The sequence below is a fragment of the Condylura cristata genome, unplaced genomic scaffold (genome assembly GCF_000260355.1).
Source record: "Condylura cristata isolate star-nosed mole 26May11 unplaced genomic scaffold, ConCri1.0 scaffold00010, whole genome shotgun sequence".
Lineage (NCBI taxonomy): Eukaryota > Metazoa > Chordata > Mammalia > Eulipotyphla > Talpidae > Condylura > Condylura cristata.
In genome coordinates, this window is record NW_004567111.1 from 9,040,423 (window position 1) to 9,064,898 (window position 24,476).

Consider the following 24,476-nt stretch of genomic DNA (forward strand, 5'->3'; position numbering starts at 1 on the left):
AATCACTCTCCCTTTACTTTGAGGACACTATGTTTTTTTCTGGTCCATGACATTTGTCTTCTTTTTCTGTATCCTCTTTAAATATTGATACTTCCTGATGTTTCATCTGATCCTGCACTCTTCTTTCTCTAGCTAAATGTTACCATCCTTTGCCAACAAACATTTATGAGTTAGAGCCACAAATCAGTCCACAGCCAGTCAACTCTTGCTAAAGGGGAGCATCCAGGGTACCCGAGGCTGTGCTGGATACTGGGTATGGCTGGAAAGGGCTGTCACATAAGCATGGCATGTGCTACATCTATTAAGTCTCCCCAGATGCACCCTCCACTCGGCTCCACCTGCTCCAACTCAGGTCTCTTCTCCACTCAGTTTACCTTCTCTGCACCTGCTCTCAGTCTACCCCCACTCCAGTTTGTCAACTCCCTGAAACATCTTAAATAAAATCTGAACTCCTATCTGTCTTTTGGAAAATCTTGGCAGTTAACTACTGTCCTAGGCAAGTCCTTCTAACTCCTAAACTTGAAATACAAGACCCAAATAATGTGGTTCGATTCCACCTTCCTCAAACCATCTCCAAATACCTATCCCATCCACGATTTATGCGTTTGAACCTGCTGGATCCTTGGCAGAATCCCTGTCTCTTTCCTTCCTCCGTAAGACCCTACTCATCCTTTAAGTACACATCTACTACCTACTCTAAAGTTACTTCTAATTTCCGCAAGCAAAGGAAACCATGTAATTTTCTTGCTTCATGCAAAATTCTGTTCACACCTCCACACATCAATAGTTACTTAAGGACAGTGCTATTCACCGTTTCCTCTGTTTTCTTATAGAACATCTAGCACAGACTAGATCTTCAGCACATTTTTCCCTCGAAAGTACTAGAATATTTATTACCAAAAAGATTTTTGTTTTGTTTTCTATTTAACTATGTAGGCAAAAATAAACAGCTACAGAATCATGACTGAAATGCTTTCTAGTCAAGAGTTTAGTTCAGGTTGCCACCCTTTTCCTTCTATTCACAAAAGCACTTCCAGCCTTAGAAAAACCCCAAGCTTGTAGCTACCTGCACTCGTTCATTTTCATGTCTATGCATTTGCTCAACTGCTGTCCCACCTGCACATTCTTCACCATGTCTGGTATCCTCATCCTCTGACCAATGCCAACACATCCTTTGAGAAGTTGCTCAGGTATTTAAAGCATTACATATGTCCTTGCACCTCTCTGTTGCTGAAACATTTATTGCGTAATTACCTCATTGTATATTGACATTATTTTGCCTCCTCTTCTTAGCACTTCAGGTATTTTAACTTGCTTTAGTCCTTGAATCTAAAGAACTTATTAACAATACTTAAGAAACAAAACACAGCGAACACATGCTCACTTCTGATAATGGAGCTGAATCTCCACAATGGTTTCACCTTTACAAAGATCCAGATTCGCTGAAGATGAGTGTTGGGTTATTATAACTACTGTAAGGGAGAGAAAGATTTTGCCTGTTCAAGGCAATATAAACAGGTCTGTGGTTCCTAAACTTTTCCTAGTTATAACTGCATTTAGTCAGAGATAAGGAATATATTACATTCTCGTTTCAAATAGGAAAAAAATAAAGTAAAATCAAGAACGGTGTTAATTTTGGTGGAATGTCAATAGATAATATGTATTACATACATACATACAAATAAAATGAAACAGCTCAACTTAGGCATAATTATCAAAAACAGACAAAAACAGAAATGGAAATAAGACAGGGTACGCAAACAGATCATAGCACAATAAGAATAAATGATTTTATTTTCCTCACTTTTGATCTTCTTAACTCAACCATTTTCCAATTTATTTACCTAGGCTACATGTGTTTAAAGAGAACTTAAAATTAGTAAGAAATATTTTAATTGTGTTAATTAACACAACCAAAATTTTTTAAATGAAAACGAGACTTCTTTTACTTCTTTACACTAATCTGTAAAATTCCACATACCATACAATTCTTGAGGTGAAGTGCTCTTCTTCTGACACCTGGATTTTCTAATACCTTGTGGTTTCCAGTGCTTATCACAGCACCTGGGCCAAGTGAATTATACTAATCAGTTACTTTCATCATGATGATTCTTAGTTCTAATATCATTTTGTTACTATTTTTTTTCATGATATTACTTATTTATTGACCACAGAGTACTTTCTAAATATAATATCAATAAAGCAGCAAACATATATTATTTATGCTGATTTAAATGTGGTAATCATAGAAGCATTATTGATAATTTCAAAGAGCTTACCTATTCTTCCTAACCCTGTATGTAATTGAAGTAACCTGTACTGAATAATCATCAATTACAGAAGAGAATAGACAAACCACATAACCATGAGTGGTTTCATTCAAAAAAAAAGTTTTTGCCATATTTTCCGTTTCTGGATGAGTCTACAAAAGCTAATTTCAATCAAAAGATAACCAGAGAGGGAACAAAACAAATAATTCAGGTGATAATTAGAACTAGTAGTCTTATTTTATATCTTAATTTCTTTCCTAAATGCAAACAACTAAACAAAGTATCACTTTACTACAAACCTTCCCCATAGTAAATACTTCAGCATGGTTTTCATTGTGATTAGGGAAGTACTAATGGATGAATTTCATAGCCTGTATCTCCCAAATTAGATGACAATTTTTTTTAGCCTTAGAGTCCATCAGCCACATTACTGCTCTGTTTTCGGCTTCCCAGTGACACACTGTCAATACAAGTCTGTTCACTCAGATGAGCCAGTGGAAGAGGCTCTTCAAGTAAAAACAATAGTCAGTGCGACAGACAAAGGCAGGTATCTCTGGGTGGAAATATTTTAGTGTTAGTAAAGAGTAAATCAAAGGCAGACTGTCTTTTCAAGTAATATCCCACAAACAATAAAGATTTCAGACAGACAGATAAGACAATGTCCAGCCAAGTTCAAGTTCTATGGCTCAGAGCTCTCTTACCCACCTAATTTGCCTGGATAAAAACAATGAGAAGACTTGCAAAGTGACACTGATTATTTTTGACACAGTTTACAGCTTTGAGTCATAGTAGTCAATTTTTTCAATGCAAGATGCTATGACGTTACAGCTTGTTTGCTCAAATGGCATCACTGTGGACTAGTGACAACAACGGTGTCATTTCCACTTCCGCCTGATGATACCTAACTGAAGCCCAGGTGAGAAAACAACCAGTGAGTGTCTTCAAGCTGTTGAGTTCTCTACTTTCTTCACATGTTTGATGAACCCTCAGAGGAACGGTTGGCCCTCACACCTAATCTCACCGCTGGGTGTCAAGAAGGACTGAGGGTGGTATTTTACCAGAGGGGTGATGCTAACAAAACACCCTGTATTCTCTCTTTCAAAGCGACCGTATTATCAACATTTCTCTCTGTGTCCATTTGAGAACTTTGCCTCCCATGCCTACCCAACATCATTCCCACAATGTGGAACATGGAAAGCGATTGGCTAACAAACCCAGGGATAGTTGTGAGTCTGATTAACAACTGAGAGCAGCTCAGGTACTCAATCATCTCCAACAGAAGAAAAGGTTCACAGATGAATGATGGGAAAGTCTGACCCCATTCAATAGTTGATTATAAAAAAAAAAAAATCTTAAGCACACTGGCACAAACACTCTTTTGGCACAAAGCTTAAGAAAAGAGTAGGGACGGCCATGGGCAATGATGGAGGATTGTGGGTGCTTCGGTGATGGGTGAGCTGTGGTAACAGCTCTCAAAGGGAGAAAACTCTAAAAAGTAAACAATTTTGTAAACTAATATCACCTCAATTAAAAAAAATATGTGCTATAAGAACTTTAGGAATTTTAGTATGTTCCCCTCTGATAACATCTATGGCCTTATTCCCCAAGGTCACCACCATCTGTTTGTGTTTTTTTTTAAACTTATTTTGTTTTTAAGATTTAGTTATTTATGCATACAGAAGTGGGGTACAGGCCAGAGGTGCAGGGGCAATGAGAGGCTTCACCAGAGACAGAGTGGGGAGCAGAACAGGCAGATCATCGAAGTACACTGCTGAGGGGAGCAGTGGGTGGGCCAGGAGAGGTCTGCTGCACCATGTGGGTCACCTCCGGGGCAGGGATCAAATTCGTGCTGAAGTGGCTTTAGCTTAGTGCAGTGCTTTAATCCGCTGCACCACCAGGGAGGGCCTCTATTTGTGTATTTAACTTAAAATTGTTTTTCCCCAGAGTTTGATCACACATTTATTTTATTCCTAAATAATTCACTGTTTAACAATGCGTGTTTGGGAACTTTAGATACATGACAAGCATTCTTTGATTTTAACTTTTTCTCTCAAAATGAGGTTTTTGTGATGCACCCATGTGTGTCTATAGTCCACCTCTTTTGGAGGCTTGATTTGCTTTCCTTGTGTGAAGAGATCACCACACATGCAGATGAAACTCTGGTGCTACCTTTGCTTGTACGATATTGTAAAGAATGCCACTATGAACATCCTTCTATATCTCTACTAGGACACGTGGGAGACAATTTCTCCAGTGGTGGAATTGTAATTGTACCAGAAACTCATTCTTTTTTTTTTTTTTTTTAAGATTTATTTATTTGTGCATACAGAACTGGGGTACAGGCCAGAGGCTCAGAGATGGTGAGAGGTTTCACCAGAGACAGAGTGGGGAACAGAACAGGCAGATCGACGAAGTACACTGCTGAGGGGAACAGCGGGCGGGTCAGGAGAGGTCTGCCACACCATGTGGTCACCTCCGGGGCAGGCGGGAATCGAACTCATGCGGAGCAGCTTTAGATTCTCAGTGCTGTGCTTTAACCCGCTGCGCCACCAGGGAGGGCCAGAAACTCATTCTTAATGACACAAGTAAAACTTTCAAATCACCATGAGAAGTGATCACACTATTTACTCTTCTACTGGCAAAGTATGAAGGTCCCTGACTCTCTGGACCTTTCCAATACACAGTTTCCTCTGTGTGTTGGAAACTCACACTGGGGTAATAGCCTGGCTACTTGAGCACAGAGGCTCATGTCTAAGTCAGATCTCAGCTACAGTTATTTAAAATTAACTTGGTCTATCCAAAGACTAGAAATAGACAGTGTTATAGATCCAAACAAGTTTTAAAATAATTATGTAGCTGCCTACAGTTTAATCCTCCATTTCTGTTAAGGAAATTCCCTAAGATATTGTGTCAAAACATTTGTATCAAACGCCTGTGTTTTGCCAAAGAGATAGGCTTGCCAGTCAAAACAATTAATTAGAAGCTATTAATGATGCCTTCCAGATTTAAGAAGCCACTGTACGAAAAGCTAAAGTAAAAAAAAAAAAATATATCCCCCAAGTCAGCTTGCAGGACAGGAGCTAGTTTACTGATCTCACTTGAGAATTTTGTCTTGCTTTCCTTAACTCTCTGCAGCCACTGCACCAAATCTAAATGATCAATTAGCAGACCACAAGGAGTGCATATTTATAAACAACTTAAACTTCAAATACCATTTTTGCTTCTCTTAATATACTTAGTCTGTGTAATATGTTATTTTTGTTACAAAAAAAATCATTGGGAGTGCTGAATTTATCAGCACCCAAATAGTTTTAGTAGATCTATTTCTGGTGTTTAGTCTGCTACAAATCATCTGGTTACCATTAGGCAAGAAATATCATTAGTAAGAAACATGAGTCCCTAGGTCATGAATTACTTGAGAAAATTTTCTCACTTTAAAACTAAGACTGTTTCCTCCCCTTCCCTCCTTCCCTCCCTCCCTCCCTTCCTTTCTTCCTTCCTTCCTTCTTTCCTTCCTCCCTTCCTTCCATCTAATTATCACTTAATAGATTGATCCACCCACACGCCCACCCTCACATCCTCACATCCATCCATCCATCCATCCATCCATCCATCCATCCAAACACCCATCCATCTATCCATCCATCCATCCACCCACCCACCCACTCATTCATCTCAATGTGACCCTCAGATATCAGAAAGGGACTGATGATTAGGGTAGATCAGGGCTAATCGACCCCAGCTCAGTCAAGCCAATGACTACGTAGAACAGTTAACATTCCTTGGTTACATGACCACAAACTATACAGCAAATCCACAGGAGCTTGTCTGTAAATAATGTTGGTGATGAAGGAATGGGGAGAACAGTACCCACCAGTACACCACTGGTGGCTGTTCCACATCAAACATCTCTGTGAAGAACAGTATGTTTTATTTTGAAAGCCAAAAGACTCAAACTGAAACAGTCAAGGAATGAGGAAGGAGAAGTGCCTTTTGGGGGCTGTTGTTAATTCCATCCTCTGAGAACCTACAGACAGTCAGCATGAACCTCCCCTGTGGCATGTTAGACATTTTGCTGGAAAATATTCAGTTACTTCACTGGAATCTCCCCAGACCAAAAATATATATCTAAATAATATTCACACTCAGTTAGAATCAATATAATAAGGGATGTTGCACATTATCACTCCATGCTTTGAATTTCTTTCTACATATTTTCCAAAAGAGATCTGAAAGTTTCATTATTCTACAAAAACTAGGCTTTAGATTGACGCTGTGATTAAACTTTGTTTTTACATAAACTTCTATCTGCTCAAGATTATTCTTTTTTATATATTTGTCTATATCTTACAATCTTGCAAAATTCTACCTGGCCATGTCCTTCTGAGTCCACTAGTTCTCTTGGCATCTAGAACACTGTTGATTTCTAACATTATTTCAAACACTGATTTTTCAAAAATCAGAGTTGTATTTTCTTCTTAAAGCACCTTGAAGACCCTCTTGACAGCCTTCTTGCAAACAATCTTTCCACATGCCAAATATGCTATTCAAAACAGACAATTTAAAAAATAGACAACGGTGAATTTTACAAATAGTGCCATAGAGAAATATGGATAAATGAAGTCGTTAGGGCAAGTTCTAAATATTGAGGTGATCAAAATGGGAAAAAAGAAACATGGCAGAATAGTTAATTTTTCATAACAATAGTTATGAATAAAAATATGTGGTTTGTTGGCACAGACCTGCAATAGGAAATTAGTGTTTGGTAATAATCTTTGTACAAATATGATCGTGTTGGACAGCACAATACCAAATTCCTGATAAGTATATTTTCCAGTTTACCTCTTAAAGTAATCATCTTTGGTTTATTTGTTGTGCTCACCTACAAACATGCAAGACAAGCTCACTTTATAAGAGCAGATGAATGTCAATGGAGAATTTAAACAAAGGCAGTTTTCCTCATCCCAGCAAACAGTCAACACGAATAGAGCAGAGGGAAAGTCCCTTGCATTCAAGGTGTAGTGATTTACACTTTCCTCGAGGAAAGGGCCCGCCAGGTGTGAGTGATTTACCTTTGCCAAGGCCCGCTGAGTACATGGTATTGAGTCACCGAGAGAATGCCCAACGAAAGGACTTCTCTGTGCTGTGTGTCCCTGAGCACTCCCTATTCCACACTTTCAGGCGTCAGACAGTGTATCTCCTCCAGGACGGAGGAACCACACTCATCCACTCCACGCACACTGTCACCTCCAACTCCCTGCAGGAATAAAGCGTATGCATGGAGTCTTTCACACGTATTTATCAACCTTAAACCCTGATCAGAAATGCCAAGTGGTCAAAGTCATAAGGCACCCGTGCGCACCATTCCTGACTAACCACTGCAAAGTTCCTAATAAATACTGACATGATGGCCTGAAACCCTGTCTCCAATCAATGTGAGCGGAAACAACCATATTAAATTTGCCTTTGAACCGATGATTTATCCAAGGCCACAGTATGTGCGCTTTTCTACCTTGGCAATTTTAAAGAATCCATTAAGATAGAAAGACGACGAGTTGACACTTACCTTGGAAACCCGGTTGGCAACTTCTCTGCCCACAGTCAGCCCCTGGACAAATGTCCGGGCAGCGATGAAGGCGCGGGTGACCTGGATCTTCAGTTTCCGGGGCACGTCTCCGAAGGGCTTCAGCTGGTCGGTGTACTTGCTCACGCACTCCAGGTAGTCCTCGCTGAAGTGGTACTGCGGGTTGATGAGCTGGAACATTCGCTCGAGGAGCCGAGCCCAGAAGTCATTGAGCATCTCCTCCAGGTTCACGTTGCCCCCAGTGTAGTACCTTTTCAGCTCTGTGAAGAGGTCCTGGAACACTTCTGAATTCTGCATATACAGCATCCCGTAGGTACGCACGAACATGTCGTTGAGTGACTTTTCCGCGTTCTCCAAGAGCTCTCGGAAGAATTCTGCAAATTGCACCAGGAAACAGTGCTCAATTAATAAGATCTAGAAAGTCCACTGGACCTGCTGAACTTAAAGATGACTGCTGGTGGGCCTCCCTGGTGATGCAGAGAGTTAAGTCTCAGCACTATAAAGCTATCTGCAGCTACCGCAGGCCGGTTCGATCCCCAGCCAGGGAGGTGACCCACAGGGCACAGCAGACCCCTCCTGTCTCCCAGATGCTCCCCTCGGCAGTATATTTCAGTACATCTGCCGGTTTTGCTCCACATCCTGTCTCTGGTGAATGTGTCTCATCATACCCCTAAACTCTGGCCTACACCCCAATTCTTGTAAACATAAATAAATAGAATAAATCTTTTAAAAGATGACTGCTGGCAGTGGGCCTTTTATAGAAAAACGGATCCTGTGATACAAGATTCAATAAAACAAATATAACAATATTTTAATTGATAGTCCAATTGCATTTATCTTTAACATTTAATACTTCTCCAAGGACATTCGCCTCTTTTCCCTTATTGTTAAATTTTAGAAAAGCCTATGGTTTCACAGTAACTCAAACCGTGTTACAAAATATTCTGAACATAATAGCAACTACATGCTGATAAAAACATTTGTTCTACTCTATGTACAAATCTGTTCTAATGCTAAATTTAATTAAAATGATTTTATTTGGAGAAGTTCATAAATGGGATATACAAATTAATGTTTTGGACACTTTGTAGTTGCTATATATAGCAATCAATTATTAGTATTTGGTGACTTATAATACAATTAAATTCACTTAATACCAAAGTTATAATGAATCTAATTTAGGCTATCATAATGAGTGCAGAAGTTGTGAAGTGCCTCACGTTGTCATTATAAATATAAACTGGCACTTTATTGAACTTGACTAAAACATAGGCAATTGAACTTTCTGGTTAATAAACCAAGAGGCGAGCTCTTCTATCCAGCAGCTGCACATGATGGTCACTGGAAATCCTTAACAGAATGCACAAACTAAGACAGAGAATAAGGTCTCTGGGTCTCACTGGTCTCATGGCCTCCTATCTGTTTCCCTCAAGAGCTCATTCACGTGAGCAGGACACCCGTCCACTTGTGCAAGGGAGCTCAAGCAGAGCAAATTCAAGTTATGTTTCACTTGGAGAATGTAATTGGGGGTGGGGAAAGGCTAAAGAAAGATAATGCTCTGACTTTGTCAAATTCCCAACCACTGAGACTTGACTTCTCTTCTCCAAGTTTCCTTTTATTCCCCAAAGCTGTGTCCCTTCTCAGCCAATGCAAGGACATACCCATCCTTGACACTCCCAGTAGGAGTCATTCGCTCTGTCTCTCTCTCCTGCTCCCTCCCTCCCTCCATCTCTGTTTCTACATCTCTTCTGTATTTTTTTTAAGAGTCCTAGGGAATATTTTACCCTGAGACAGAGAGAAGAAACCTTATAAACCTCCATAGTTTCCATGGGAGCAACATCTCACTTCACTTTATCAGAAGATGCCTGGAGAAGCACTCAATTTAGCTACTTCAAATCTAAGTCATATAGCCTTACACAACTGCACTGATAATTAACTGGTATCTACAATCATGCTGATGTTTTATACTTGTTTTCAAATAAATCCCAACACCAAAGCATTCTAGTCACATGCTTACCCTCTCTCCATGAGAGGGTGAAATAATGTATTTTTTCTTAAGCATAGAAATTCTGTTGCTACAGTAGCAACACAAACTGAGGGATAATTTAAAAGTTGTAACTTTTATGTCCCGTATGATTTTGTTCAAGGAAGCAAATAGTTATTTTAAATTGGCCCAGATATAAAATCAGATTGAGTATACTCAAATTCTCTATTTTTAAAGGATTCAGTAAGGAAAATCATAGCTGAAGCTTTCAAAGGATCAATAGTCAAAAATATGCTTATATGTTTTATACGTTGCGCTACATGTTGGTATTATTATGATTTTATGACATGAGTATTATCTCAAAAGTTTTTCAGAAACACCAGTCATCTAGTTTCTCTCAAAAGAGAAACTATACCATGTTGTTAATATTAACACCAACGTACAAAAATATCACTGGAAAACCTTTCAGTCTTGAAATCAAGGGTGAAAATAGCTAAGCTTCACTGCTATGGACTAGGATAAAATATGGTAAAGATTGTGAAAGAAACTAGAAAAGAGTAGAAAAATCACTGAATTGAAAAATACTAATATAATGAGACTGGAAAGTGGATTTTAATCATGAGCTCAGGACAACCTATTCATTTATCTTCCTTTTGAGGTCAATTATTTTGTTGGATTCAGGAATTAAATCTTAATTTATTGAATATAGAGCACTGCCTTCAACAATGAATAATTTGTAATCAATAGTATGGTCTGGATTTTGCAAAGAGTTAACAAAAATAGAGGGGAAAGAATCTGCCCTCATTGCTCTTTGAGACTTAAGTATAAATGCTTCTCTCTAGAGAAGAAAATTTTATCTTACTGTATATAGCATTTCTCAGCTTATCCTTTCCTAATACAGGAAATCTGAAATACTGGGCTGCAGTCTACTTGGAAACAAAATGGTTAAAATCACACCACCAGTCACTGTGTCTTCCAATTGACCTAAATTAAATTAGTATTTACGGATATAGAAACCAACTTATCAACTGCCACTAAATAGGACGCAAGAAACATTTCTTTACATTCCAAGTTTAAATTTGTATCTGAAGGGTATGTCATCGTCTCTAAAGTTTGCTATTAGTTTCACTGATCCTCAAAAGTCAAGCTATTACTCCTTGTTCAAAATCATTATATGGTTTAGTGATCTCCCAGTCAAAGCTAATATTTGGTATTGAAAGGTATTAATGTATCAGGTAATTATGACAAATATTGCTACCATCACTTGTATTGATCTTAGATCTTATGAAAGGTGTGAATCCAAGGTACAGAAGCAAAATTAATGTCCCCCCAAAATAAGTACACTCGTTTCATTTTTAACATGCTCAGAGACTTAAGCTTCCATCTCTTGAAGTTTGACTCTTTGAACAAATTATTTGACGATTAGATGAAAATTGGTACTCTCAGCAAACCAAACATGCTGGAGAGTTAAAAAGCAGTCACCAGACGCTGCTGATGAAGGATCATGCCCAAAAGACAGTACAGAAAACAAAACTGAAGTGTAAAATACAAACAATCTCAAACTAAACTCTTGTTTAATCAAGAGGGCAAAGCTCGCTTGAATCAAGCCTTTGTCAACAAAAATTCTCATCTGCAAGAAACAGTTTAACAGAAGAAAAGAAAAAAAAAGTTTTGATTATTTTTTTCTTTCCCAAACACAAAATATATATCAAAGGTGGCTGCTTAGGGCTCCGTTATGCTTCATAGGTGCACAAAGAAACGTTCCCAGCCTGCATTAGCCTCTGGGAGGATTTTATTCATCTAGAGGGGAGATCTTGATGTAAACATCTGTTTGCTGCAGGGCAGACAGTCTCAAGTGGGAGAACAATCTTGTAGATAAAAACCACCCTAGTTTCCAAAGCAAAAAGAAAGTCCGTGCAGCACCTGAGTGCTTGAGAGGCCTCTTAAGGGGCAAAAATAAGCTCCTAGGAGCCAAGAGGTACCCTAAGGATATCTGAGAAAGGCTTCAAAGGAAGTCTCCAAATGAATGGATCAAATATACAGTGCACATAGGGCCAAAGTGAAGTGGAAGCAAGAGAGGAAAGACAGATGAGAGACTCTCTAGGAATCTGTAGTCCACATGAGACAGCAAAGTTTCATTGAATCAAGCTTGAAATGTCTCATTAATACTCTTAAAGACATGCATATTCTGTAGTGGAATGGGCATGGAGACCAGATTAAACATTACCTCAAAATGGTAGCGTTTTTTTATTCTATCCCTCTAAAATACTTCTCAAAGAAAGGTCACTTAGTATAATGGTGTAAAACCATGAAATCACAGAACCAAATGAGTGAAAAGCTCTGGGTCTGGAGATTATATTAATACATGACGACAGAGGGAATTTGTCCTACAGGCAGGAAGACGGGGTACTAAATTCGCTTCCCTACACCCATGTTAATTGTGTTGAGTTAAAAAGGGATTTGTGTTAATCTCTTTCTTTTTGCCCTCCCTCCACAAAATCATACTAATTAACTTTAGCCTAGAATGCAAGCTTTAGCTCAGGAAAGACCCGGAGGAGTTGGCGTGGAGGTGCAAAGGGTTTGGAAAGCTGTTACTCTGTGTGGATTATGTATAATTCACAGACACAACAAGCCACCACTGCCTTTTTCAACATATTGCCAGCAGGAGTCTCCTTCCTCATTCTGCACATATTTGCCATTTTTCAGGAACATGTTTTGAGATGAATTTTTTCCAGAAATCTCCTAGCTACATAAGACGCTGATATGACCACCAGGAAAAGACTGAGTTCATGGGAAGCATGACAGAAGCATGACAGAGTAAGGAAAAACCACTGTGCTGTTCAGCTCTGAGGTTGAGAACACGGGCTTATCTCTTTTTCATTGCCAGGGTTAAGATTTTGAGAAACCAGATGAAAATGGGGCAGCTCAGAGAGCTCTTGCTACATGAAGAGTCATCCTTAAAGTCCAGCCCTCTACATCAGGGGTCTCAGCCTCAGGATGTTTGGCATTTCAAACTGGACAATTTTGTCATGGGCTCAGGATAGTAAGGAGCATCTCCAACCTTCACTTACTAGATAACACATCTTTCCCTCATCAGTGACAAACGGATGAACCAAAATATATCCAGACATCATCAAATATCTCCCAGGGGACAAATATCACTCTCATTTCACCTACTGAGAGTCACTATTCTATTGATAAACTCCTACAAAGTGGTCTACAAAAAGGGTATAAAACTATTCCAAGAAAATTGTAGCACATTTCTAGACTAAGCAACCCCACAACTTAATTATATATCATAGGTTTGGGAACCATACTTTACATGATGGAAGATGAAATACTGTCTATATTCAAGGATAAGGTAATTGATATCCTATATTACCATTTACAGGTAAAATATTCATCACATGTAGGGCTTTAAAAAGTGAACAGGGTGCAAATATGTAGACTGATGGATGAAAAGAGCACCCATTACTTCTTGGCCATTGGGTTAAAGCCAAGTTCAATTCAATGCAATGAGATGCATCCAACTGGTGTGGGTGCTGATAACACTGTGGGCCAACTTCAGAGGTACAGAGATGCTACAAGCCACTTCTTAGGACAGGACATTATTGACTGACCTCTGCTCATACTTCAATGACATATACGTAAATGTTCATATCCTCCTTTTCTCCAAGTTCATATGCATCTATACTTTGTCCTGTGCTCTCTGTGTAAAAACATGCTGTTTACCAACCTAGTTACAAGTCCTTGGCTTCCTCTATGAACAGCTCTGTCTGGCCTGCCCTTCATTTGTCTGCATTCCTACGGCTCTCCTGCTGCTGGACCTCCAAGCTTTGACCTCATAGCCCATGAGCTCACTGAGCTGATTACAGTCACATACTTGGGTACTTCATTTAGGCCATGGCCAGCACACCACCACTTTGGAGTAAACTCCCAGACCGCATTTGAGTCTCTCATTATGGAAAAGGCTCCTGCCATTCAATAGCTAGTATGTTGTACTGAGCAAGTTCAATTTAGAGATTGTTTTGTTTTGCTATTGTTTCAATAATCAAGAACACAACATATATTATTTTGTCAAAAAGGTTAAACATTTATATAAGGAAAAGAAATGAAAAAAATTCTTTGAAGAGATATACTATTCTCTCTCTCTCTCTCTCTCTCTCTCTCTCTCTCTCTCTCTCTTGCTGCACTACCAAGGAGGGCCATTAGTAGTTTTTATTAAATATAAGTAATTCTTGTGTACAAACAAACCAAAGTATGCATTTTTAAATTATGGGGCTGAATGGTATAATTTATTTTTCAAAATAATAATTTGTTCAAAAGGATAAATCCGAATGCATAATTGTAGCAAGAGGATATAATTCTAAGCAAACATTTATTGTGTTTTGACACTTGGCTACATATTAATTTATAGTTTATATTGTTCTATGTGTATGTGTATATTTTCATAGATTAAGTTTATTATATTACAATAGTCATAGGATTTACTCAGTCGAATCATCTTAGGAATTAATAGCACTCTAATTCCTAAGTGGTCTAGTAGAAGTTACCTACACCTTCCAGTTTGAGAGGTTCTTATGGTCAATTTTTTGTACTTTAAGCAAGAGCCCGCTCTGTTCTTCCAAATGTACACATGAACTAATTTAAGGTGAAAGCACAAGGCAACCGAGTACCCTTATTATTTCCATTTTGTCTCTAGCATATGTTAGAAGGTAAGTTAAACGTCACACCTTAAACAGAGAGAGAGAGAGAGAGAGAGAGAGAGAGAGAGAGAGAATAGTATATCTCTTCAAAGAATTTTTTTCCAAATTGATTTGAAAAAAATGAACATTCGTAATTTCAAGTATTAGGAGAGACATCACCTAAGAAGTTGCCTGGGGCCCACTGGGTAGCAAGATCATTGTCAGACACCATCTTTATGGGCTTTACATTTATCGTGTGCAAATCTGATACTAGTTCACAGATAAGGCGACTAAAGCTGGAACATGTTAAGTATGTTGCCCTTGACAAGTGAACTGGCATGCCACAGAGACCAGCAGATAAGGAAAATTTTAAGAAACAGAAAGAAAGGGGTTGGGGTGGGTGATGGGGTGTGGTTACTGTAGTTTATCCTAAATCAAATATTCACACCATGGTTTAAATAATGAATGTATAATAAGCTCTTAGGATAATGGGCAAAACCATATTTAAATGTAAATTAAAAAGTGCCTTGTTAAGTCAAATATAAATTATTTATAGAAATAACATTCAGGTGTGATTATTTTGCCACTAGTAGTTATTAGATAATGGAGGTAACTGAGACTGAAGAGCACACTCAGTTCTCGCGGGCGGAGATGGCTTTTGCAAAAGGGTCACTACATTAGAAGAAAATCAGATTATAGCTACAGTGCGCAGGCCAGTAAGTGAACACAGAAAGAGGCTAACATACTTGATTCAAAGTGCCTTTTTGTATGATATATGTACAGATATATTGTATATGCAATTTACAGAAATATGTACACAGTGCCAACAAAGACACATACAGGTGAAAACACTCATCTAACACAACAATTTTCAATGTTTGATTAAAATCAATTAAGTAAACAATAAACAAGCAACCACAGAGAATTTGTGTGGTTCAAAATGACAAAAGCATTTAATACCCAACTTTATAGAAAAAAAAATGCCCATCTCTGGATTAATGGGTCAAAATTTGAAGTGAAATGGTTTAGATAAATGAATTGAGCAAAATATAGGACTTCTTTGAATGCCTGCAGGTAAGAAGACAATTTAATTACAAGGCACATTTCTTAGTAATAGAATAAAAGTTTCTTTCAGCAGACACCCTTACATTTTTCTAAAGTTATGCTCTAAGTCCTCAGGGAATTTCATAAGGATAATATACCATAGTAGACCTGATATGTGAAATACACAATTAGAAATGAATGAGGAAAGAAAAACATAACACCTTATTCTGATACTAGCTAAGGTAACTTTTTTTTGTGTGATAATTTTCTTTCCCAATTTCCCTTCTGATAATTGATGAAAATAGAAATTTGAATTATCTTACAAGGCACTCCAATAAAATACAAAGCTCACCATAAATCTAGGATACATATTTTCAGAAAATTATAAATATGGCATCTGTTAAAAATACAACACATATTTCTAGAAAACTGCTCACTATATTAAGTCAAACTTTACTTTATTACATTACTCCCATTGTATGTTGCAAGCTCTTGCAAATTAGATTTCAATAGGTGGCCAGATGAGAGTTCTGGGGAACGACTCCTATATGATAAATCAAGAAAGCCAGGGGGAACAATACATTTTCAAATGCATGGATCAGCTCAATTGAACAACACAGTTTTATATTTTTCCAATGTATCTAACCTAATTGACTAGACATTTCAATGAAGAAATTTTTAATGAAAAGTCATCATTTTATAATTATGAGTATTCATTAAAGATAATCAATAACTTACACCAAAGTTCTTCAATTTAATGTCAGGAATGGAAAGTCAGCTAAAGAGACGGAGTACAAGGAGACTTTCACAGTCAGGTGTATCAATCAGTTGAGAAAAAGTTGGGCCCTCCTGGTGGCGCAGCAGGTTAAAGCGTGGCACTAAGAAGCTAAAGCCACTTCAGCATGAGTTCCATTCCCGCCTGCCCCGGAGGTGACCCACATATAGCGGCAACCTCTCCTGACCCGCCCGCTGCTCCCCTCAGCAATGGACTTTGTTGATCTGCCTGTTCTGCTCCCCACTCTGTCTCTCACCACCCCTGCACCTCTGGCCTGTACCCCAGTTCTGTATGCATAAATAAATAAATCTTTAAAAAAATCAGTTGAGAAAAGGAATGTTACTGGTAAGAACTATGAAATAGTTGGATAGAAAGACAATTTGATGCAATAAAGCAGTTTACAGAAATTGTTGAAATGTGTTGGGCTCATACTTCACAAGGTTAAACTTTTTCTGTAACTAGTGATCCTTTACACATTAGTTTGATGAATGTTTTATTTCTTCATAGGAGATTTCTCCCGAAGATATCTTGTAAAGTAAGAAAGACTGATTAGGCCATTTATGTTCACAAGGAGGTATAGATAAACTATTAATTCTGGGAATCATCCATTAAGTTTGAAAGTTGCTGACGGTAGATGCCCAAAGCAAACAACAGTTTTGAGCCCGCAGACTGTGTTTCTAGCTCGCTGGAATCAATGCATATGGAATTAAAAGCCGAGATGCCTTCAAATTTCACTTTCATCATTGTGCAGCTTCTTAGCTTCCGCCTACATGCTGTGCCCCTCAGGCCTTGACCAAGACACAGCTTCCATTTGTCTTTCAGAAGTGACATTACCCACAACTTGCGATGCCTGTTTAGCTCACTAGACAACAAAACAAAAGAATTAAATCATTTGGAACTTATTTTTATCTTCCTCAACTGAAAAGATAAGTCAGTTGGGTTTTGAAATGGGGATTGTTTATTTTATCCCACTCAAAAACACAGGTTTTACAAACTCTAGTATTTGTTGGCCCATGGGATGGAAAACCTCTCCAGAACCAGTCTTCTAGAAGGCTCTCTTGAATGTGAGGTCAAAGCTACTGGGTAAGCAAAAGGTCAGGGATAAGGAGCAGGCTTTATTGAAAGAAGAGGTTGTGTGGTCTCTGAAAGAGTGAGGAGGAACTGCTGAATGGAAAGCACTTCATCCTGCTTCTTCATAGAGTTTACTGGTTCCAAATTTTGGCTATCTTTAAAATCACATTTAAAATCTTGATGCCCAGGCTGTGTCTTAGACTAAGTGGGACTCTCAGAGTGCTTCATTGATAATGAGAATATGTATATTTTTCGTATTCAAATCAATATTTTTAAATATAATTTTTCTTCTACACAAAAGATATCTCAAATTAGTGTAACCAGTAACCAATAAAATTCCATCTTTCAGTATTAGATGTGTCAGCCTAAGCTGAAGAAAGGAACAACTCTGGTTTTCAGAGATTATGAGGTTTCTTATTTTCTTTTTTTTTAAGGTTTATTTATGCAGACAAGAACTGGGGTACATGCCATAGGTGTGGGAGGGGTGAGAGGACTCACCAGAGACAGAGTGGGGAGCAGAACAGGCAGCTCCGCTGAAACATACTGCTGAAGAGAGCAGAGAGATGGGCTGAGGGATATGGGTCACCCTGCTGGCTGGGGTCAAACTCATGCTGCAGTGGCTGCCATTAGCTTAACGATGTTGTGCTTTAACCCATTTGCCACCAGGGAGGCCCTGAAGATTATGAGTTAAAGGCAAGTTTTCTCTCTAGTTTTTGATGGAGATTTGATGAAGATTAGTGAAGGATAAGTTATAAAACTCTAAGAATGTTTCTATAAACACTGCACAACAACAAGAAATTCCAAGGAAGGTTAGGAGCTTTCTAACCTCTGCCACATACCAGACACTTGGCGTTTTGGGGGAGGACTTGGAGATGACACAGTCCCCCCTATGTTGTACCTTAGGAGTTGATTCCTTAAATCTATTGAAGAGAAATGAACTTCACCCCCCCAACTTTACATTGTAGATGTGTAATTCAAAGGCAATTTTATACTTCTAATAAATCAATAAATGATAGATAGCCAGTATAGGTCTATAATGACACTACCTTTCTACCATGTAAGATATAAAGTCAAATGAATTAATTTAATATCGATATCCATTTAACCTGATTAAATTTACCTTGCCAATTATTCACCGAATCCCCAAAGAAAATATATTGCATTTAATAAGCTCATGTTATTTGATAGCTACTTTGCATTTAACATTATTCGTAATATAATAAACATCATCAATTCCTTTCAGACATTTCATAAAGTATCAACTATTGAGTGCCACCATCTGTGAAATTGTACTATGTTGAATGTATATACCTTTTTTTTTTTCATATTAAAGTCAAATTAAACCCTAGATAAGGAACATGTATATTTTGATCCACTGGTGTATTTCAAGTTTGCAAAAAACTTTGAAATTGCTTATAATTCCACTTTTGAATTATGTAGGTCATGTGGAAAGGTCCTCAAAAGAAGACATCCAGTGAATAATTTACAAAAATTGTTATTCATATAACAATTGTTATTCATAGAAAGTCTAAATACCTTTATAATTTTATAATACTGGCTTATTATTAGTCACACATCATATTGTTAGCTATGCATTATGTCATGATATATCACCCCTCTTTTTATGCATATGGGTGTCCTATAAAGCTTCCTCAAACAACTAGGAATTGCTTTCACAAAGGGATAGTACTTATTGGAGTATGTGATACCTACATATTATAAACTGTGATCTCTACAAAGCACAGCCATAAAACAGCTCTGATGGAGAGTGGGGGAGCTAATTTAAAGGGCTCTGCAAAGCTTCATAATATAACTGTCCCTTATTTGTGGTTTGTTTGGAAATACCTAGCCTAGAAATCCATGACTTCATGTACACTCCCTCCATGCCTGTTTCCCTGTCTCTTTCTCAACTGCTGATGATAATGAATCTCCTTCAGCTCCAACCACTGAGTTCAGTTATCATCAGGAACAGACATAAACTAGCACTCTAATCTTGCTCTGATGGATAGAATACTAACCTTTCACAAGATTAGAGACAAAAGGTGCTCTAGAGATAATAAAATTCAAATAGGTTTATTTCAAAGGGCAACCCAATCTCGCTTTTGTTCATGGGTCACTTGGCAGATGATTTGTAGTTTTTGTGTCTTTCCAAGTCAGGTTCTGGTTCACTGTGCCAAAGATGTCAAATTAAATGGGCCCCCAAAGCCAATTCCAAAGTCGGAGCAGGAAAAGTGGAGAACAACGTTATCTTAGTGCATGTGATAAAATCTCTACTGCCAAGAGTTCTTCTTTGACTTAAATCAGACCTTATCCAAATGTCTCCTGATTCCTACTAGTGTTTACTTTTGATTCTACTGCTACTGGTTAAGAACTGTTGACTTGGTATAGCTGAGAGTATTGTTGTGGTTAAGTGCTGATTTCAAGACATTATTTAGAGACTTTCATTTCAAATAAGTGCCTAATGGGAATCAGAACCAAGAGTTAAAAACCACAGTTTTTTTAAAAAAATTATATAGGATCTTAACACCTTCCTAGAAAGAAACGTTGATATGAATCAATGAGATCAAGCATGAATAAGTCCTACATACATGCAAAGTGAAAGACCAGGGCTAAACTTTTTCCTCTAAAAGCAGTGAAGAATCCTTACAAAGGGCTTTATGTACTCTTCAATCCATTATTTTCTCATCATTTCAAATTACCTCTGACATATACAAGCCTACAGTTACAGTCTAATAAGGAAACGGAAAAAGAAAACTGAAAGCAGTTTCTTTTTTGGAAGACTTTTAAATTGTGTATATCAACTTGCAGGATACCGTAACCAAACTATTAGATCAAGTAAAATATTCAAATTTAAAGATAATAAGTTCATACATTGTACAGGATACTGATGATATATGTTTTATCATGTATCCTAAGGATACATGTTTCATCATTTCTATAATTAATTTTGATTTTTAATAATTACATGTTTTGTAAAATTGTATAAAAACTTAATACATCTCTTAAAATATTTTACAAAGAATTTTTATAAACTGAGAAAGTTAACTTTATATAGATATATACAAAATATTTAAATTATAAAAAGTCCTTAAAAATCTAAATGTTACGTCATTAAAGAGATCTTTGTGCTTACTTACATTTTGTTTGCTTTAAACATCACAGCAAAATTGTTGTTCCTGAGATATTTTTACCCTTACTGTATTTTTTTAATTAAATGAGCTCTTCCAAATGAAACAATCATAATCAATTGCATATTTAAAATAAAATATTACGCAAGATCGTTTGCTCTTTCATTTCAATAATGCAGCTGAAAAACATTTCAAATAAATTCTTATTAAAGGTAAATCTGGGACTACATTCTCCATAGAGGTTATACACAATTAGAAAATGTTAATTAGAATATTTAAAAGATGTTTAAGACATTTTTAGAACAATCACTATATATTTTTCCATTTATTTTGGTAATATGAAACTGATGAGATTAAAATTATTATCTTGTTCTGAGACACAGGTGTTGCTAAGCTAAAAACAAGTATGAGCAGAAGAATAGTTTCTAGGCTGGGTGAGCTGGTTGTCCAAAGCAACCTCTGAGCTGGACTGGAGTATTGTCATTGAGTCACTGGGAAGCGATATCACTGACAGCTACTGAGAACCATGACACTTAGTTTGACCTACTGTTGAGATGCAGATATACACACCACCTAGAAAACCACCTAACAGTGCTCATCTCAGAGGGTATTGTGAAGATTATAGGAGCTACACAAAATAATTAGTAGATGGTCTAGCCACAATAAGCACTATTACTGGCAGCTATCATTCATAATAATGACAACCGTGATCACTCTTGTACTTTTCAAATCTATCTTAGCATATAAAAGAAAGTGTTTTCCATTATACCAGCCCAAGCAGTTCTTATATTTTTGGTGGAAATGGCCAAAAAATGTCTTTGGTGACAACAGCAGATGGAATATATAAGTTGTGTGATATCTTCAATCAAAAATAGTTTAATAAAAAATTAAAAACAATCTTATAAAAAAGAGCTGCCCGGGGGGCCTCCTGGTGGCTGATCATGGCAGCATGATCAGCACTACGGCCTGAGTCTGCCCTGGGAGGTGACCCAGGGCGCACCAGCCCTCTCCTGACTCACCCTCTGCTCCCCGAATCTGTGGATGTCAGTAAACCTGCCTTTTCTGCTCCCCACTCTGTCTCTGGTGAATCCTCTCAGCCCTTCACTGCTGGCCTACACCCCAGTTCTTCCACATTAAAATTCAAAAAAAAAAAAAACATTAAAATATATGTGCAGGACTTCTCTGGTGGCGCAGCAGGTTAAAGCACAGCACTAAGAAGCTAAAGCCACTTCAGCATGAGTTCAATCCCTGCCCCGGAACTGACCCACATGGCGCGGCAGACCTCTCCTGACCTGCCCGCTGCTCCCCTCAGCAATATACTTTGTTAATCTGCCTGCTCTGCTCCCCGCTCTGACTATGGCGATTCCTCTCACTGCCCCTGCATCTCTGGCCTGTTCCCCAGTTCTTTATACATCAGTAAATAAACCTTTAAAAAATATATATGGGCAGCCTTTATTCTTCGTTACGTTGATGACCCACTCTCTCCACTATACTTTGGCTTGTGGGAAGCCTTGATTATCACATCTCTCTGCCTTATGGTCTTCCGGTGACTGATGCCGTAAGATATCACCTCTTCACTGAATGTATGAGAAGAATTTACCTTCTGTGAAATAAATTGACATTGTTGATAGATTTTGGGGCCATGGTGGACTCAGACATTATGCACATTTTTCTCTTGCCATGGGAGGTGTGGTGGGGGGCAGACATGCAGTGTGAGAAGCAAAGCGAGGAGCTGATATGAACATAAATAAAACAGCTTTATTTTTACATTTAGCATCAACTCACGGTGGTGGGGCTTTATTTATTTATTTTACTCTTGACAAATAATTTGACCATCCTTCACTCGGTAGTGCCTTTAAGTTCATTTTGGTCCTGTTTCTGATGTACTGAAACTTACTAAGGATTCTCAATCTTTTCCAAAATTCTGGAAAAGACCCTCCAACCAAACTGATTTTGTTTCAGTTCCCTCAGTAGATTTTGTATTCTCATGAAATGATCTATTTAAAAACATTGTGATTAAAAAAATACATCCACCATCCAACTAGGGGGAACTTCTAAATAACCACAAACTTGTCCTTACAGTATTTGCTGCCCAACCCTAACAATATTTTCCTAACCTGTTCAATACCATCTGATTATTATTTTACCCATTTTTTTTCTTTCAAGCTTGTCAATAATTATTCCTGGCGAAATAGCCTTGATAATTGCACAAAGGTCAAACTGGGCTGTAACCAGTGGGTCTCCCAATCTATAACATCAGTCACTTTTGTCAAAGCGAGAACTCAGTCTTGTTAGGCATGGCTGTTTTTGAGCAGTCCATGATACCTGCCACTTTGCTACACAATGTGAGCTTGCAAATTGATTGCCTAATAAATTGCTCCTGACTCCTTCCAAGAATGAACCTTACCCTTACAAGTAATTAATTCCCAGATATTTACTTTCTTTTCCTGACTTCTAATCATCTGCTGTGACTGTCCTTTTCCTCATTTTCTGGATCTGTGCCAGTCTGCTATAAATCTGCAAATTCACTTAAATGAATACAAGGTAATTTGATGTTGCATTTGATTTGGCATTAAATGCTACACAGTTGTTGACTTCAAAGTCAAATGCATAAATCTTAGCTGCTCTTGGCAAGAGGAAGCATTTCTTTGGAACTGGTTTGAAAATGACCATGCCTCAAGAGCAGATACACAAAAGCAGATGCCCTGTTAAACAAATTACTCTCCTAAGTACACAAGTAAGAAAATATACATATGGAGCTCAATATGATGAATAAAACCCTAACACATTCTTGGTTTTTGTTATGTGTCCTGGGTGTAGTATTTTTCAGATCCAAGCACCAGCAAATGTTTTCCCCAAGAGCAAACAAAATACTTCTACCATACTTAGCAGTGCATGTTTGACTTTTTGATTTGGGGCTTTCATTTTGAATTCTTTGATTTCAAGAGGTTGGCTCAGGTCCATCCACTTCTTTAAAGTCCTTTTATTGTGTGGTTTAATTTTAGCCCATCTCTGGACAGAAAGCATAAAAACTATTTATCGGCCCTCCCTGGTGGCGCAATGGGTTAAAGCACAACACTGCAAGCTAGCCACAGCTGCTTCAGTGGGCGTTTGATCTCCAACCTCAGAGGTGACCCACATGGCGCTGGAGACCTCTCCTGACCTGCCCGCTGATCCCCTCCAATCTGCCTGTTCTGTTCTCCACTCTGTCTCTGGTGAATCCTCTCACCGCCCCTGCACCTCTGGCCTGTACCCTAGTTCTGTAGGAACAAATAAATAAATCTTTAAAAACAAACAAACAAACAAAAAAAACAAAACTGTATATCAACTAGTTTTGACTCTTCTACAAGGAAATTCTACTGATCATTGTCATTCTAATCACTTGAATTACAAAGTCAGCTAGTGTGCCAACAAAACAAACAAAAAAATAAATATTCAAACAGAAGCAATCTTTTAGCCAGGACTGAAACTAGTTTGTGTCAGTGTCCAGTTATGGGCTTGGACCTCAATTATTCCCTGGGTGTGTGTAGCAATCCAGGGCACCGTCCCACGCACGAGCAACATGCTCCGTTTAATTTTGAAAACAGAAATAAAGGTTACCAGAGAAAGCTGTAGTGAAGTGAACTCAGGTTAGCAGTCAGAAGTATAGTCCAAAGCTATTTTTATTAAAAAGTGATTGTCCTTTCTTAGGACCAAAACAGATGTGAGTGTCAGCTGAACGTAGCAGGAACTCAGAGTTGACTTGTGCCCAAGGAAATGCTGGTTGGTCACTAGTCTGAGTGGATAGGAGGAGCAAGAAGGAGCTTCGTCTTCAAAACAAAGTTAATGAACACTGTCTGGCAAGGCCAGGCATTCAAAGGCCTGTGGGATATCTGTCTTGAATCTGATCCAGGATAAAGATCTGAGATAAAAGAGAGATGATAGAGACAAGAGTA

The 24,476-nt window shown here is 38.0% G+C and overlaps 1 protein-coding gene across 2 annotated transcripts in view; it reads right to left on the minus strand.

Moving 5' to 3' along the window:
• Window positions 1-24,476, minus strand: part of GPC6 (glypican 6) — a 975,543-nt gene that overhangs the window by 466,752 nt on the left and 484,315 nt on the right. For both annotated transcript variants that reach the window (XM_004680069.2, XM_012723230.1), the window contains exon 3: window positions 7,837-8,228. In XM_004680069.2, coding sequence (XP_004680126.1) covers window positions 7,837-8,228 — 392 coding nt within the window. The remainder of the gene's footprint in view (window positions 1-7,836; window positions 8,229-24,476) is intronic.